The sequence below is a fragment of the Elaeis guineensis genome, chromosome 2 (genome assembly GCF_000442705.2).
Source record: "Elaeis guineensis isolate ETL-2024a chromosome 2, EG11, whole genome shotgun sequence".
NCBI lineage: Eukaryota > Viridiplantae > Streptophyta > Magnoliopsida > Arecales > Arecaceae > Elaeis > Elaeis guineensis.
In genome coordinates this window covers 84,576,478-84,594,839 of record NC_025994.2, presented here as the reverse complement: position 1 = coordinate 84,594,839, position 18,362 = coordinate 84,576,478, and the positions used below count along the sequence as shown (strand labels likewise).

Here is an 18,362-nt window from a genome sequence, read left to right as displayed (position 1 = left end):
ATGGAATCATAATATTATATGCAACAATTTGTAGCTACCTTCCCTTTGCTTTCAAGGCAATTAAGCCCCCGGCCATGCCAGGCTCTGCAAAGTCAAAAACTAAGTTTTCACATCAGACCTGCCTGCCATACTCAGCAAACTTGAGATTTGGAAGTGACTCCTTGATAGCTATTTTTCTTTTTAGTTGGAGTAATCCTCGATGCTTTTTGGTAAACCATTTAACAACAGGATGATGTTTCCAAAAATCAAAGCCTGCTATGTATGGCAGGAAGGGAAAATTAATACTTAATTTCCACTTCATAGCAAATCTAAACCACAACAATGCCTCTAGCAAGTTGCATAACTATTGATAATTATATTTCTAGAACTCTAGTCTCTTGCTCGGCAACACTTTCTACCATTTTCAATAGCTAGCTCTTGAGCGGTTCAAAATGGTCGGCGGATACTTATTGCAGTGACCATTGGTGGTGGTGGTGGTGTAGGTCAGCCATGGTGGTGGGAACCACACAAATCACAACGGCCAGTTGAGCCTGCTACTGAATGGAGAAAAAGCGCCTACCAACCCAACACCGTTCCATGTTGTGAACAACTCTTTTGCAACTCAATTCTTCTGCCAACCCTATGACCTCAACAATACTAGTGTTAAAGAGCAAGAATATCATTCCTAGAGTTTGCCCCACCCCCCCTCCCCCCTCCCAAAAAAAAAAAAGAAAAAAAAAACAATATAATTCCTAGGGTGACCCATCCTGGCTCTCTGCAGACGCCACATCGAGCAGCCATTGCTCTACTCAGCAGGAAAACATGCATCAAACACCTTCACGAGGATGAAAGCGAAATGGCTTCTCCCCCCCACCAGGTCAGCCGAGCCACACTCTATGAAGCATGGTGGGCAGACAAATGGACCAATGAGAAGAAGAGGCCTAAACCTTTGGCAAGTCTTTATCCGTCGTCCAACGACCTAAAGGAAATTAAAAGGACAAACCCACAAAAGAGACACACTCCACTAGCAAGCAACATTGAGTGCACGATCAGCCATCCTTGACTCAACTCTCCAATATCACTTTTAAAAGAAAAAGAAACTGTAGCATCAGTGTCACCATCATTATCCCCCTCATCTTGCTTTCCGTTTCAGTGAAGCATATGTATAAATATATAAAATTATTCACACCTTTTTGATTAGTCTCAGCACGCACTACAAAAAAGAAGTTCCCACCACAAAGTGTATGGTTAGTGCACTACAGCCGCCACAGGGCAATAAGAGCAGGCATGACCATCGGCAACGTCTTCCTCCCACTCAAAAATGTCAAAAGATGTGGAGACACTGGTAGACTCTTTGCTTACCATAGCCTTTCAATTACAGCTTCTTTGACGAAAAAAGAGGGGTAAATGAGAATGTGACATTTGGTACTCGTGCAGCTGGGGAGATTTTTCAGTTCTATCAGAAGTACTATTGGACGACTGGACAGTTTCATACACATGTATGGACCCAAAATGTAGTAGCTGTCCTTGGGTTCTATAGACAATGGTCTTAGTCTATGAAGAGGCGTTGGGTTCAGGCTTGACTGTGTGGCCTTCGGGCTGGTTATGCGTGTCATAGATAGCCATAGCAAGTGAGATTGGCATCATGCACAGAGCTTTGGATTGGAGGAATTGCATTGCTGCTCCAATGTCTTCTTCCATGAGCTTCGCTACTTGCCGTTCTGTGCCATCTGTTGACCACTTCTCCCACACTTGCTGCTTCCTCCCACTCTCGCTTGCCTCCCCCTAACGTCAATCAATTGAAGAAAACTATCAGGTCTAAGATACATTTTACTATATTAGGAGAGCGCACATGCAGAGGAAACAGTATGTTAGCATACACATGCACATAGTCATAGACAAGATAATGTCACTGTAAACAAGGAACAGAACCACCATGAGGCATAACATGCATTTTGAATGTGTTCACAGAGCAGAATACAATAAACAACTGGTCAACTAGTCTCTACAGTTAGACCACTAAAAAGGAAAAGTGTCACATGATCAGGAATTGTTTGGTCTCACTGATAAGAAAACAAGTGGTGTCCAAAACATCACCAACCATCATGGAATAGCTTTAATGAGCCACTATAAAGACATGGAAGAGTGATGAAACCAAAGATTAAGAAAAGACAACCACCCCTCAAAATCAATTTGGCTTATATGCCATAGAAGTCAACCATGAAAACTATTTACCTAAGCAACAGAAGGAAAAATCTAGAGACCAGAAAAGAAAACCGCACTTGCATGTTAATTGATAAAAAAAAAAAAAAAAAGCTAGGAGCTAATTTGGTACACATTGAAGCAAAAGTCAGAGAAATCATGATTTAACCTGTAGTTTGATTTCTGATTGTACCTTGAAGATGAATGCAATTCCTTGTATTGAGTATAGCTTTTTCCCTGTCTAGACACAATCCATGTCTAAGGAAACCTTGAACCAGTGACTCCCTGATTCCATGAAGATAAACAATCCAGAAAATAAAGTCATGCCCCAGCCTACAGGTCTTCCAGCTTCTGGCAGGTCTCTCATACTTCATTCCATGAACTGAATCAATATACTAAAGTTATACCTAGAATGCCTATGATGGATAAATGCCAATTGTTTGAACTAGATAACAAGATAACTGAGTTTCTAAGACAAGAATAGGCTTGGATCCTAAATTGGCGTTATCATTGAAAGTTTTAGGGGCTTGAAACCAGAAAAACAATGACAAGAATATGCAACATAATTCTAGCTGATATGCAGCAGAAAATGAGGTCAGCATCCTTCAGGGAAGAGAGATCTATGGTTAAATGTCCGCTCTCTTGGATCAATTATAATGAAGAGATCATTGAAGACATATATAACAGAATAAGATAAAAGGAATGGTTGAGCAGCAATTACGAGAAGGGAGGTGATAATGTTGGGCAGGTGCTATATAACTTCGAGAGTGAAGGGGAAACTCAATACATTGCAGCCATAAGAGGAATCAAGTAGACAAGAAACAGGGAACACTTTTTTTTTGGATTGGAGAATTTGCAATCAGAGAGGTTCCAAGCACGTAAGCTAAGCACCACAGTATTGACAAATTCCACTGAATATGTGGCACAACTAGGAAAACTAGTGTTAAAGATTAATGTTAGAGGAAGCACAAAAACTGCACCTAGAGAGAGTGAGCACATTAGCTGCATCTATTGCAGATAAAGCAAGGGAGAAATGATTGAGATTGGTTTTTTTATCATCTTGTGCAACAACACTACCACAAGTTAAAAAGCTTACATTTGTGAGGGAGAATGTAATAGTGGTGGGACGACATGGACAAAAATTATGATGAAGAATTTGAGGAAAAAGAAGGGATTAAAATTATAGATCATGAAACAAGAATTTATGGTAAGTGACAAGAATGGCCAAACCCAAATAATTGGGAATAGTTGCTTGGTTATAGACTATATCATCACTGTCATAGAATTAACAATGATCACGCATATGAATCTTAAAAAAAGAAATATTTTTGTTCATATAAAGATGAATATGCTTATATAGTAGAATTGGTTAAATAATGCACTTACATGAACCCTTCGTCTCTATTTATCAATATTAGCATTGCATGAACAGATGCACTTCATTAATATAAAATATACACTGAAATAAGTATGTAGCAAGCAAACATCAAATGCAATTCGCTAATCTAAAACTACAGAATTTCAAACCTACATTCTTCGGCATATGACACAACAAAAATTTAAGGAGAAAAAAAAACTTGTAAAAAATGTGATTGACAAGCCTTATCCCATTGACAAAGGAAGATTACACGTATATAGTAGTTCAAAAGATATTGGATATTCATGCAACATGCTAAAAATGGTACTCTCTCCTTTGTCACATATTACCTCAACCGGTAGTGGGATATCAGCTACCAGCTGTGCCACAGCTCCAGCGCCACCCAACCTACTCATGCTTAAAACCTGTCATTTCATAGAAGAATATTATTTGAAAATGTACGTTCAAGAGAAGGTAATAGGAAATCAAGGAAGCATATATACAAAGTAGTAGTTTAAAAGAAAATTAGCGAGTTAGAAAATCATCACCTAAAGATAAACTTTTAGACAGGAAATTATCATCAGTTCTAGCACTTGACAAAAGCAATGTTTTTGTGAAACTTATATAATTCTATTTGAAATTTAGAGTAACAAACAACAATCTAATAAAATGAAGGAACCGATTCTGCAGCTTGGTGGATCAAGAGCAGTTCTCCAGGTTGATATACCCCAGAGAGGATTACATATTCTGGGTTATGCCACCTGTTAACTGACTTTGGTACTTCTTCCAAAAATCTTACTGAAACCCTCAGTGCTGCAGATGGACTGTAGGAGATATATGTTCCAACCTAATATGAATCCCATTTTCCTACTTCATTTTGAATCGATACTGCTTCATAAAATTTATGTCATTTACCTGCATTTAAGTTGTGTACTAATGCTATTAGTTGAATTAGTAAGGGTATGATATGCTAACATCTGAAAGCCATCTCACGGAACTTGTATGTAATGCTATGGGGCAACAATAATTTGCTACAATCAATTCCAGCTAGCCTGCACGATGTAGAAGGTCATAGAGCTTAGCTACTATAGTCTATGAACTCAGAAATACTGCTTCAGATGTCATCACCACGGGATGCACTCCTAGATCTGCTACTGAGTAGGTCAACTATTAAGCAAGTGGAGAGGGCATGATTATACTTCCTGTTTACAGTCCTTCGAGAAAACTAACATCTCAATGGACACTACGATCTTACATCAGGGGTTACAATCGATGCTAACAGATATAAGTACAAAGGCATTCTAAAACAAGTACATACGGAGACTAGATCAAAATTTGTTGTCATAATAAAAGCAATAAAATGTGATTGTTTGAAGTCTCTCCGCATCAAGGGTTTTTGCACCCCACCCCCCCCCCACCCCACCAAAAAAAAAGTTGTAACCAGCACAAGAATTGAAAATAAATTAGCAAATTCATAGTACTCCTTTTTGAAAGGAGTAAGATTGTTGCATCTAAAAAAGTAATAATGATGCTCATTAAATGGAAGATAAAAATAGCTTACCTTCACTTGGAGCCTCAAAAACTTCACATAATCTAAGATCTCATCAAGCATGGCTGCTCTATCCGTCTGCACAGGTAAACACAAGCTATAAACATGGAGTTGTGAAAATAAGAGCTCTCTAAGTCACTATCAATGAAGCTATTCCTTTTTTCTCGAAGAAAAGGAGAGAGTAACACATCCCAACTCTAAATAGAATAATTTCTGATTTTTTCTAAAAATAATAATGAAATGAAGATCTCATTTAAGAAAACCTTAAAGTAGCTCAAGACTCTATGATTCCATCTTTAAGAAGAATTAGATCACGATGTAAAATGCTCAACTTTTTTCGCTCTGTTACCAAGTAGTATATAGATTTTTATGATCAATGAAGTTTACATTTACTCCATGCAATAGATGGGACCATCTCTAACACCTAGGAAGCAAGGAACCAAGATGAAGACAAATGTCAAAGAACCTAGTGGATCAAGTCAAAATAACAAAACCAGAAAAGATTCAGCGACACCTGGAGGCAATGCAGTACATGGAGACCATTTTAGGAAAATTTTCAAAATAAAAAATGTTATCAAAAATTCATGTAGCATTTTTTTTGTTCCTTGTATCACGGGTCATACTTTTCCTAACATCCATGCCTGCTGATAACCACAAATGATGGGAATAAGGGAATGCAGAAGATGTAATTTAACCAATTAAAACATGGTTGGTGTCCAATAGATAGGAAAAAAAAGATATCTGGAATTTGATATGTTCCTACCCACAACTGGTGTGCAGATAGTACCAACAAAATCTTACAGCTGTAGAAACCCTTGGGAGATTATAACAGTGAACATTCACATCAATAACATGCTGATGTCAACAAGTATGCATGTGCACTTGATCACACACAACAATGACGATGCTGGTCCAATCCAGTTTATTTTGCAACAAATCAACTAGAAAACTACTAGAAATAAGACTTTGTGAAGAAGCCTTTATCTTCTGTGTGGTCATCACTATCGGCAGTGTGCAAGAACAAAACAATATATACAAATAGAATGTTATTGTTCCTTTCTTGTAAGTTCCATTCCAACTGAAATAGTAAGCTCTATCCAATTTGAAGGAATCCATTACCCAAAAGGTATATATACACCAAGACAGAAAAATGAATGCAATAAAGGACCCAGAACAAAATAAAAAGAAACTTGTTGATCTCTCATACTTTTGTAGTATAGCATCTAACAATTTCCAGCAAACAAATACAAGAACTTGTCAGGCTGAGTAACATTAATGCAGAACTTTCTTAATGGTTTATAGAAATTTGACTAGAGAAAAAAAAAAAGAAAGAAAGAAAAATTTGTCGAATGATGAAACTAACAGGTTGGAAGCTAATAAAATAAGGTGGGTGCCAACTAGTGCAGTTGGTAAAGTCATTGGCCAGTGGTAAATAATAATCTGGGTTTGCATCCCACCTATAGATGGCTGGACAAGTGGAGAGTAACCCCCTTCCTTTTCTCCAAGAGAGGGAAAAAAGAAGGAGAGAGAGAGAGAGATAATACATCAGGTAAGATGAGACAACAAATATGCAGCCAAAAAGGACGGGAATGACACTGCTCTACATGAAAAAAATCATGTTTCTTTGATCATAGACTTAATTCTAATGCTTCAGGTTTGATACGTAGCTTGGATTAACTTGGAGTCAGAAAATCAAAAGACCTACCAAGAACCTCAAAACAAGGTTTCTTTTGGAACTATTTGTCAAACTATGATCACCTGATGGAAGAAAAAAACCCGAGGATCAATCAAATGTAAAGGTGTTGCAGTTGCAGTCTCAAAGAACTGAAAAGCTTCAACAAGGCATGTAATACTGCTTGTGCATGCGCACATTGGAATTTTTTTGTTATCATACAAATAATTCCTTTGAGATCTGTAGGTGCTATCTCATGCACCATAGTAAAATTGCAATACTCTAGGGATCAAAGGTATTCATCACAAGCTTCATGTATGGTTTGAACATGAATTTAATCTGATTTTTGGACATTTTCTTGTTAAGCATGTGATCTGTTGGGGCTTTAATCTAATGATCTGCATTCAAATTAGAGAGGCATGTAAGCTGACATAAGAATGTGTATCATGAGGTTGTGAAAAGAGTGGTGAATTATTGTGGTGGGTCCCACATACCCTCTTTATTCTTCGTTATTTCTTCTTCTACATCATGATTTTCATTTATCTTTATACATGGTCCATGCTGCATCAAAATCTTCTATCAATGTGCAAATTATCCTCCTTTAACAACTTGCTTGCAAAATATTCACAAATAATGCATGGGTCAACACTAAATTCAACCTGCAAATAGACTCCAAAATATTCACAAATAGATTAGTGTAACACCAACTTCATTTTGGTGAAATCTCTAGTCATCTGGATCTCCCTTTCTGCATCTGACAGACCAAACAGACAGATGAATTATCCTCGTTTGTTGTTTCCATATAAAGCATAAAAAGGGTTTTAATTCACCAGGATGGCATCACTCATACTTCTAGACAACAAAACTCCTCCAAATACCAAACTTCATGCAGATAAATCTAAGCTAATGGACTCCTATTTGATGAGTTTGGTATACTTCCATATGCTCCTCAGCAAAACATTCTCATTCTTGAAGATTGTTTTCCCCATATAAATAGATTATTCCAGATGAATTTTTTAAAACAAATCATAGTCTGATCTCTCATTCATAAACATATATATGAACAAGCACATTGCATAGCTCTTGAGCCCTCATGTCAGCACCCAAGACAATAACAATAAAAAATGCATAGCAAAAGAACCTAGAGTAATGGCTGTCTCTAGTCTATAAGATGACTTCTCTTTGAAAGCCTTAGAAGTTCAACTCACCCTGGATACAGGCCTAAAGCTGAGTTATTCTTTCAGGCTAAACATAGCCTAAAGCTACGGGGCTAACCCAAACTAAAACATTAGAAAAAGGTTAAGAATGTGAAATTCTTAAGAAGATACATGTTCAAATATACTCAAAAGAAAATAATCAAATGTTCAGATTGCTAAATTTTCAGTCGGTTAATATGCACAGATCTGTACACTTTGATTTGCAACATAACTCATATGCTGACCTTATTAGTGTTTGGGACCAACTCCTGCAGAGCCCTCATCCTTTCTGCTATTCTTTCTCTACGTAGCTGCACTCGTGGAAAAGAAAGGAAGATGTTAGAAATGCTGCTGTCCCATAAGTTAGGATAACTGCAGAATTAGAATTTGGTCTGTAAAGCAAGCACTGTAACTTGAATAAAGCAACGAACTTATTCATCATCTTAAGATGCTTTCCAGGAAACATCAGAAAACAGCTAAATAAGACTCAAATGAAGCATATGAAGAATGATAAATATGTGATGACAAGACTAATAAAATGTTAGTAATTAACGTAATCAACATGTGGACATAAATCCTCAAAGCAAATCTTTTTCCTTGAAATGCACAGCAACTTTGATAGCACTTGTCAGACACACGGGCAGCAAGCTGCATGAACTATAATGGAGATATATCATGTGGCATTACCCTCTCAGCGATACTATGAGGATCAGTGGCTTGACCCCGTCGTGCCCGCACCTTTGGTCGGGGGGCTGGTGGTTGTGGCCCTGCAGCAACCCCTCCTTGCTTCACTTGCCCATGAAAAGTCTACACAGAACAAATGAAGAAGTCAAGAAAATTAATATCCAAGATACATAAACCCTCCAATTACAACAGAAACAGAAGAAACATCCGAGCCTCAATTGGCATGCAGTAAGTGATAAAAAAATACAAGCAAATATACTGCTCTCTGCAAGTTAAGCGAGTGTTAAAATTGTGCTTCCTTTCTTCCTATATAAGTGATATCGACGAAAATAGTCTTGAGAATTCCAATTAAGACTTTCCAAATAGGAAATTCATTCATATAATTTCTTATGATGTTAACCAATTAAACAGAACACATAATTAGTAGAATAGCGACAGCCAAATGCATAAGGTTCCTGCCACTGCAAGGTCTGGGAAGGGTCAGATGCATGCAAACTTACCCCCCTCTTGCAGACAGGCTATTTCCATGTTTCAAACCTGTGACACCCTGGTTAGAAACCTCACCGAAGGCCTGCCCTTACACAACACCAAACTAATACGATCTACCAAATGTTTACATTACCACATCCTTTGCCAGTTTCAAAAGGTTGTAAGACATTGCAAGACCCAAAGGTCTTGTTTCTTATGCTGCCAAAGTTGACTGTGGTTTGTAAACTCAAATTCAACACCATCCGCAGCCCATTCAGTTCTGCACCAAGTGTAATCCCTAGAACCAGATTTAGATTAAGCATTAACTTGAATTGGTTCATCTCAAAGTCACCAGCACCAAAACAAAATTCAAAGTTAGAACTTTGTGAAAAACACAAACTTGTGGAGTTTTATGATTGTATCATGCCTACTTAGGCAAGACAAATCAGAAAAACAGTAAAATACAAATAAATTCTCCATTCTAAAAACAGCATGCAACTCCAAACAACACTGGAACGACAAAGCAATTCCATGAGTACTTCTGCTGCACTAATTAACGACTAAAATAGCAATTTGAGCAAGGGAATCTCTTCGCTCCCAGGTGCCAAGACGTCCAAAAATTCTAACGTCAACAAAGATGAGAAGAAGAACACAAAAGTGATAGCCGCCGACTTTTACAAGAAGGCAATGGACCTGAGGAGGAGTAGGAGTGGGAGGATTCGGCCGGATTTGATGAGACTGAAGGTGACCAAACCCCGGAGGAAACAATCCCGCTAACTGCACCGGATCCCTCTCCTGCCCAACAGCAAAGAGCCAGTGAGCTCCAAAGTCCAAAATACCCCCAACAACGATCAAAAAAGACCAGAGCATCCTCGTATTTCCCGGGGAAGGCGGTCTCAGAACTCGACACGCGCCATTAAGAAGAAAGGCTCGGGGTAAAAATGGTAAACCAATGAAAAAAAACAATACGATCAGCTCACCGCCTTGGCCTCCGTTTCCTCTCGGAGCCTTTTGCCGCTGCCGGAGCCCCTCTCCAAGCTGAGCCCCAGAGGGAACCCAGACGTCCCGCCGGCTCCGGAACCACCCTCGCGGGAGAGGACCATCCCCGGGGGCATGCCCCCCTCGCCTCCTCCAGCGAGGCCGCCGCCGCTGCCGCCGCCGTCCCCCCCAGCGTAAGGCGGGGGCATCGAGAAGATCTGCTCGAAGAAATCGTCCCCTATGCCATCCTGCGGAGGAGGCGGTGCGTTCGCCATGGCGCCGAACCCCACGAAGCGGCCGCTACTACTACTGGTACGAAGCCGAGATGGTCACCGGAGAGCTCAAAAAGCATCGAAGGGATAAGAGTTCGGGAGCGAGAGAAAAGGGAAGCGTCGGTGTGGAGGAGAGGGAGAGGGAGAGGGAGAGGGCGAGAGGATTGAGTACTTCTGGGCCGGGGGTGGGGGATGGGGGGCGAGGGGTGGGAGCGTATAAAAAAGGAGAGGCGGTGAAAGGAGGAGCAGAAATACATAACAAGAGAAAAGAAGAGGAGAAAAAAAAGGAAAGGAATCGAAAAGGCGGGGTTTTCCCTTTTTTTTATGTACTTTTAATTTTTTAGTGTTATTTATGATGTTTTAATTTTTTTTAATCGGGTTGCGTCTCGGAAGGAGGCTCGTGTGGGGTGGAGAATCTTGGGGAGAATCGCGATGGATGAGTCATTCGTACTGTCTACAGCAGTCATAGACTAGTGTCAAAAATAAGGAAATTATAAGAGGCACGGCACTCCACGCCACAGGTAGTTCTGGATTTAGGGGACAGTGGCGCGTACGAGACGGTAATATTTTCCCCTTTTTCTTTTTCTTTTTTTTTTGATTGTAACCATTTGCCCTTCTTTGATTAATCTAGATGTTAGATGGACGGGGAAATTCGGAAAAATAGAAAGAGAGGTGCTCAGCAATATATGAGAGTGTATTCTCTATGCATGATATTTTTGGTTTTTTTTTTTTCTGTGTACAACAAAAAGCTATTAATGATTGTGGGACACTGATCATACACTACAAAATTTACTTTCTACACACATTATCATATATTATTTTAAATTTTATTGAACGCATCAAGTTAGCCATGTAGGAGAATGAGACTAGAGTAACACCATATGCACAAGTAGCAAGTGGGTCTGAGATTCATACATAAGAGAGGTGATGCAAGTGAAGCTATAGCTCAATTCATGTAATAATTATCATCTCTCATGCATGAATTTGGAGTTTGTCATGCATAGAATTTCATTCTAACAAAATTTCTCCACATTTTGATATGTTTAGATACTCCCTCATGTAGATGGCTATAAAAGAGAGTCGAGTGATTAAGATGGATAGCTTGTTTACCTTAAACACTTCAAAGCGATGGAATTCAGCAACCATCAGGTGCTTGTTTTTTTTTTGACTACGTGGATAGTGACCGTCAAACACTAATATCTTCCTCATACATAATGCAAACTCTAATAGATTTTTTTAAATAATATTTTTTCAATAAAATATTCTCAAAATATTGTGGTTCACAAACTATTTTCAAAACTGCCGTTCGGAGGCCACGTAGGTTCAACCCAAGAATTTTGAGCCACGTGGGATAAATTCGTGGGTTGAACTCATGAATTTTGAATCTACGTGGAGTATTATATGAATTTTAATATTTGAATTCGTAGGTTGAAATCATAATTAATCTAAATGGATTTATAAGTTTAACCCACGAATTTAAGAATTCATGGGTTCAATCCACGAATTCAAAAATTTGTGAGTTCAGTCCATGAATTCTCGTGAACGAATTTTTTTTACATTTGAAATCGAAAATTCATGGGTTGAACCCACGAATTCGAAGAATCGTGGGTTTGAAATTTAAACGTTACAAAAATTCATAGATTGAACCCACGAATTAGAGAAATCGTTCGTTCAATCTATGATTTCTGTTTGAAATTTTTTGCCGTTGCGACTGTTGCAAAAATTTATGGGTTGAACCCATGAATTCAAAAAATTATGGGTTCCATCCATGATTTCATTGATTTTAAATCCAACCCAAGCCCTTCCTACTCCCCACTAAGAATTTTTCAGAAATTTTCTTGTATTGGTCCATTTAATCTACAAATTCTGATCTCCCACCTTAAAATCGATTATGGCTTCAAAAAAAGATAGAGTTTTGTCGAAAGAAAAGTGGGTTCGAATAAAGAAAGAAAAGCAACCATCTCGCTTAAATAGTGAAAGGAAAGCAACCATCTTGTAGGTACAAAGAGATCTTTTTTTAAAAATAGTGAGTGTAATGAAAAATTTTCATCAAATTTTTCTGAAAGAAAAATTATAGGAGGTAGAATAGCCGATTTAAATAGTTTTACTGATTTTCGTATTAAATTTTTATTTGAAAGGATGAGTTGGCTATCTATGATTACGCTCAACAAACCAACATATCCTACTCTAGTTCAGTATTTTTATAATAATTTTAGTTTTAATAGTCAGCTTTATTCTATTTCATCGTATGTTAAAGGATAAGTAATGGAATTTGACTATAAAGTTCTAGATCAAATTTTGGATATTCCATCAGATGGTGATAGATTTTTCAGTAGTAGCACTATTTGGGATCATCCAGTGTTAGACTATGTTTTCTGTGTTAGAACTATTTTTGAGGATAATATAAGTACGATCGCTAAATTCGATGCAAATCTATTACCACTTGAAACTAGATTAATCCATCATATTTTTACGTTTAATTTTCTATCCAGAGGAGGTCATAGAGAATACGTATTATATTTAGATATTTATCTCCTCAGAATGGTTCTTTCAGGTGATAGGATTAATTTGCCATATTTAATGATGTTTTATATGAATGAATGTTTTCAAAGTTCAACAACCATCTTCCATATAGAGCTATTCTGACCATAATATTTGAGGCATTTGATGTCCATATCATGGTTGATGATGAAATTATCAAGGTTAAATATAAGGACATTTACAATCATGCATCTCTGAGGTGTATGGGGTATGCATCTCATGATAGGGTATGGATGCATACATTGACAGTAGATGAAGAAGAATATGATAGTGAAGGAGGTGGTCAGCCTATCGATAGAAAGTAGCCTACACATGCTAAACAATCCAATCGGTAGTCATCCAATTAGCATGCATTGTCTGCTCGCATAGATGCATTGAAGATATCTGTTAGTGAGAGATTTGCACATACAGATGTCCGACTGGATGAGAGAATTGCACAGATGGGTGGCCAACTGGATAAGAGATTTGAACAATTTAATCAGTTCGTACAGCATTTTTATCATCAATTTTCTCCACCACCATAGGACCCTATTTCAAATGATTAAACTTCGGTGACTGGTTGTAGTATGTGAGCCTTCACCCGAAGATCTTTCATCTTTTTCATTTATTTTTAGATAAATATACTTCGATTTGATGTAAGCATATGTAGCTTTCTTTTGTTGTTGTCATGTCAGATGAGAAATTTTATATTTTGATCAAAATTATGTGAAATTTAAGATATGATTTTAGCAGCAGAGTGGTTAATCAATAATTAGTATCCAAGAACACCCTAAATCAAGAATGCACTAGTGTCCAATCAATAATTATAAAAAAATTGAGTAAAAAATTTTATAATTTGAAAAATATATTAAAATTTGATTAGACTGATCAACCATTCTGGCACGCAAGTCGTGCCATTGCGGTCGATCGCCTGAGAATTTCGATCGACCGTCGCCCACGGAGCCCACCAGTCGAGCCAGGTAGCTCAAGCTGATTGACCAAGAGAGCAATTTGCCTTTGCATGTGGTCGACCGCCTAGTGATTTCAGTCGATCCTGTACACCGAGTCGATCGATCAAGCCAGCTCGACCTGTGCGGTCGACCACTGTGGCACGCAAAGCGTGCTAATGCTGTTGATCGCAGGATCTAACCGATCAACTACTAGATTAATTCAAGTATTTTCTTTTTTTAAATTTTTTTGTTAAATTATTAGGACCATAATTTTTTTATTAATTTTTTTTGTTAAATTCATAAAACAAAAACTCCAACACGATTTTATAAAGCAATATGTGTGATTCCATAAATTCATAAATTCATACATCCTACAAACATGAAAAAACATAAAAGTATATATATCATGTGCCACAAGGTGGTCTTCACTTTTTCTTTGCAGACTGCACTCAACGACCCATAGGTGGAGCCTCACTCGGTCCTTACTTATATTCACTAATTTATGTAATATAAATACATACCTGTCCATCCCAAATGATAGAAGACCGATGAGATGCCTGAGTGAATAACACCGTTTAATCTATCAGCCCTAGCTCCATATGCATAATATTGTAGAAAATATTTGTAAAAATAAATTTTTGATACTGAATCAAATAAATACATATTTCATACTCCATCAAAGAGACACATATTTGCAACAAGTTGGAACAAAAGTAATATCACATTACAACTGACAATAATACAAAGTTTAACACATATTTCAAAAAAAGATTCATTTTTTGGTTCTCGAACATGTCCGTCTGCTATGTCCTACTTCATCATAATTTTGGTACATAGTTCTGTTCCTAACTTTCATCCAATCCATTTCACTCATGAGTCTAGAGGATCGTGGCTTTCTCTTTTGTCGTAATCGTTCTTTCTGTGGTATAATGGTAATGTCACTTGTTTGTTGCGCCCAATAAGTTGCACACGAGATGGGTTGAAATTGATGACTATAACTATGATGATACTCCTCTAGTGTGTAACACCGATTAACATATTATCAAAAATCAATTGATACATGTGCACAGACAGCCATCACATGAAAACACGGTAAATGATAACATTGTCATTTCTGACACATACATATATACTCAAATAACCATACTATCTGCATGCATATTAGCTTATTAGATCGAAAAGCTATTTTTTGTTTGTAATATGTAATAACTTAAACGTATTGATCCAACTAAAATCTACCGTCACCTGAGTATTGTTGCCTTTATTGTTATATGGCCCACAAAATACTATTTATACTTGAAATACTCCGTTTGCTCTATCAAATCTTGTGACATTATGAGATGTTGCTTTTGATTGGTTGGCAATTACACAAGTTGTAGCAAATAGAATAAATCTTTTATCTCTAGTTAATGCTTCATCTTCTTGGGCACGTCGACCATCAAAATATAATACAAGTCGAAAAAATATCAGTTGCACCAATAAAATTATCGGTAGGAAGCATGCATTTTTCAGTACATCATTAAAATATTTAGATAAATTAGTGATCATCATTCCAAATTTTCGACCACCATCATGTGCACGAGATCATTTTTTCATGAAAATTTTATTCAATCATTGAATAGTTTTCGAATTTACCTTTTCAATCTTCATCATACATTTATTCAACTTCCTAAGTTGTGTTTGCATTTCGATTATTTTCACCAGATCTCTGAGTCTGGAGTTCCAAAATCGAGTATTGAAGTTACTCGCTATATGGCGTAAGCAATAAATATGATGTGCATCTGGTGGTTGCCAGTCGAGATGTTCATTCTGCAAAGCCGACAATATATCTGAATGCTGATTTGAAATAAGACATATACCATGATGTGATGTAATACAACATCTAAGACAAGCCAAAAACTAGCCCCATGTATCAATAGACTCCTCGTTTACTATAGCAAAGGCAAGTGAAATTATTTGGTTGTTTCCATCAACAGCTATTGCAATCATTAGCTTCTCTCGATATTTTTCATATATAAATGTAGCATCAATATTGATAACTGATCTACAGTATTTGAAGCCTTCAATTGATGGTGCAAATACCCAAAAAGCATGATCAAATGCAGCCAGTGGAGGATAATCGATGGAAGTGCTGATGAACTTCTCCCAAGAGTCGGGATTAAATTTCTGTACAGCATGCAACCATTTTGTCAGTAAGTCATAAGATTTATCCCACTCTCCATATGTCAATACTATTGCTTTTTGCGTCGCCTCTCATAACTTTCTATAATTGACCATGTAATTGAATCTATTTTTAATAATTGCATCAATGCCGGCAATAAAAATTATGGGCATTTCTTTTACAATATCCCAAATTTCATGGGCAATAAAGTTCGAATCAAGACCATAATAATCCTGAGAAAGCATAGCCGAAACATATGTACGTGGATCGATATACCTTGTGATTTTAAAGTAATCGTATCGCTTAATGGCTTGGAGCATCTAATTGCATCTTGACTCTTTATTTTTATATTTTATCATTGAAAGCTTTGGCTCTAACTCGATAACCCTAAATTCATAATGTCTCTCAATATGACACAGTTTTACTGTAGTTTGCGGTTCCACTTTATCTGTAAAATGAAGCCCTTTTGACAACTTGGCACCTCTTTTCCAGCCGATACACCATGCCTCTAATCCAGAAGACGTTAATACATTAGCTGCCATCCAATCAATTGATCTAAATGTTCCAGAAGGAGCTTCAGATATCCCTAAATTTAGGTACTCTTCCATAAGTGGGCACCCTATATCAATAGATGTACTGGCTTGCTGAGGATGAAAGTCCATCTCATCTCCACTTTGTATGTCATCTTCCTCAAATAGCTGATTACTATGTGCACCATATCATCGGTAGGTGTGTAAATTAATGATTGTCTGGTAGTGACACCTGCCACACAAGATCCACTATAGGGAACTGATCCTCTACATGTCTTGAACTTTGAGTCTCTGATACATGGTTAGTGTCCTGAGTTGTTCAAGATAGACCGATCTGCTCAGTGCCCTGAGTTGTTCTTATATCTCTATCAGCTACTTCATAATCATTCTGTTCAGCTTTAATAGGCTATTCTTCTAGATACAACTCTGCACCCGATAAATATAGGTGCGAACTAACCGTTAAAAAAATTATTTTAATATCTTCATCTTCACTACTCAGAATCGATTCATATTTTAATAATGTCAGCTGCACAACCTGTGAATATCTATATATTATCGTGAGTCTATTCTTGCTTCTATCTATATGAAAGATTCAGCATAATTTATTCTCTAATTCTTCAAATTTAATTTTAGGTTTAATTCTAATTGCTCTTTGAGAATGACCATTGTATCCAATGCCATTTGGTCCATAAACTATTGAACCATTTATGTAGCATAAGGTCGTGATATTTTCTTCCATCACCACACATATAACAAATACAGTAATTTTAGCATGCTCTATGTAAAATCATCAATAAAATACAAAATAGAGTAAACTACATGGCTGAAGATCAGAAATTAAAATAAAAATTTTTAATAATAATTCACTTAAACAAATTATGTGGCTCAATAATTTTTTACAATATTATAAAGTTTTACATACTTAGAAAAAAATTGATATTATTAATTTCATTTCTTTTTTTCACTTGTAATAGACCAAACAATTAGTATATAATTCAAAAAAATAGATAATAATATAAAAAAAATTTACCAGAGGAGAGATGACAAGAACCATCGATGATCAGACTGATAAAAGACAGTCGGACTCGAGATCCAACAGAGAGAGCAGCCGAAGATAGGGAGCGGTCTGTTGATCGAAAGATGACCGAAGAGATGGAAAAGTGGGGGTGTGGGGGAGGGGGTGAGGGGGACCCCACGGTAGGAGAGAAGGGGAGCAGCATGGGGATCGGCTGGGGTTGGAGGGAGGGGGGTGGGGCCAGGGAGCACGATCCAATGGTCCGAGAGAAAAGGAGCAGAGTAGGGACCATGGAGGGGGCCGAGGGGAGGGGAGCCGGGGTGCGCAATCCGAGGATCAGACACAAAGGCAGCTGGGGGAGACCGTAGAGGGGCGAGGCCTGAGGGCGCGATCCGATGGTGGGACAAAGGGGCAGCCAGGGGGGTTAATGCAAGCACGATCGAAATGTCGGAGGGGAGGGGAGTAGCGCAGGATGGCATGGAGGAGGGGGGACCAGACGATCAGAAGAGAGGGGTGCAGAAAGGGCCAAGGTGGGGTAGGGCAGAGAAAACATGGCTTGAGGCCACAAATTCTTAATTATAAATTTAAAAAAAAATAATTTGTGAGCTGAACACATGAATTTTTAAATTCGTGGGCTAAACTCACAAATTCATCATTAATTCGTGGCTTCAATTCATGAATTTAAATATCAAAATTCATGCTGCATCTCCACATAGACTTAAAATTTATGAGTTCAACCCATAAATTTATCCCACGTGGCCTTAATAAATTCGTGGGTTGAACCCATAAATTTATCATACGTGGCCTTCGAATGATAGTTTCAAAAATA

At 37.6% G+C, this 18,362-nt stretch overlaps 1 protein-coding gene across 3 annotated transcripts; it reads right to left on the bottom strand.

The window, feature by feature from the left end:
• Window positions 1-1,126: 1,126 nt before the first annotated feature.
• On the bottom strand, window positions 1,127-10,565 carry LOC105055797 (transcription factor UNE12). Of its 3 annotated transcripts, none has more exons than XM_010937794.4 (7): window positions 10,088-10,564; window positions 9,801-9,902; window positions 8,643-8,762; window positions 8,201-8,266; window positions 5,100-5,165; window positions 3,889-3,963; window positions 1,127-1,764 (listed from the first exon to the last, which is right to left on the bottom strand). In XM_010937794.4, exons 1-7 carry the CDS (start codon window positions 10,358-10,360, stop codon window positions 1,534-1,536), a joined length of 933 nt encoding a protein of 310 aa, XP_010936096.1. In that variant the 5' UTR covers window positions 10,361-10,564; the 3' UTR covers window positions 1,127-1,533. The 3 variants fall into 3 exon arrangements, with proteins under 3 accessions (XP_010936096.1, XP_019703501.1, XP_010936103.1); XM_019847942.3 differs by having other exon boundaries at window positions 8,643-8,764; window positions 9,806-9,902; XM_010937801.4 differs by lacking the exon at window positions 9,801-9,902 and having other exon boundaries at window positions 10,088-10,565.
• Window positions 10,566-18,362: the final 7,797 nt, after the last annotated feature.

Coding starts and splice junctions, on each gene's coding strand:
- LOC105055797 (XM_010937794.4), bottom strand. CDS start 10,360: ATGGCGAACGCACCGCCTCCTCCGCAGGATGGCATAGGGGACGATTTC. Junction 8,763..9,800: donor CCACTCCTACTCCTCCTCAG/GTCCATTGCCTT, acceptor TGTTCTGTGTAG/ACTTTTCATGGGCAAGTGAA. Junction 1,765..3,888: donor ATATCCCACTACCGGTTGAG/GTAATATGTGAC, acceptor GATTGACGTTAG/GGGGAGGCAAGCGAGAGTGG.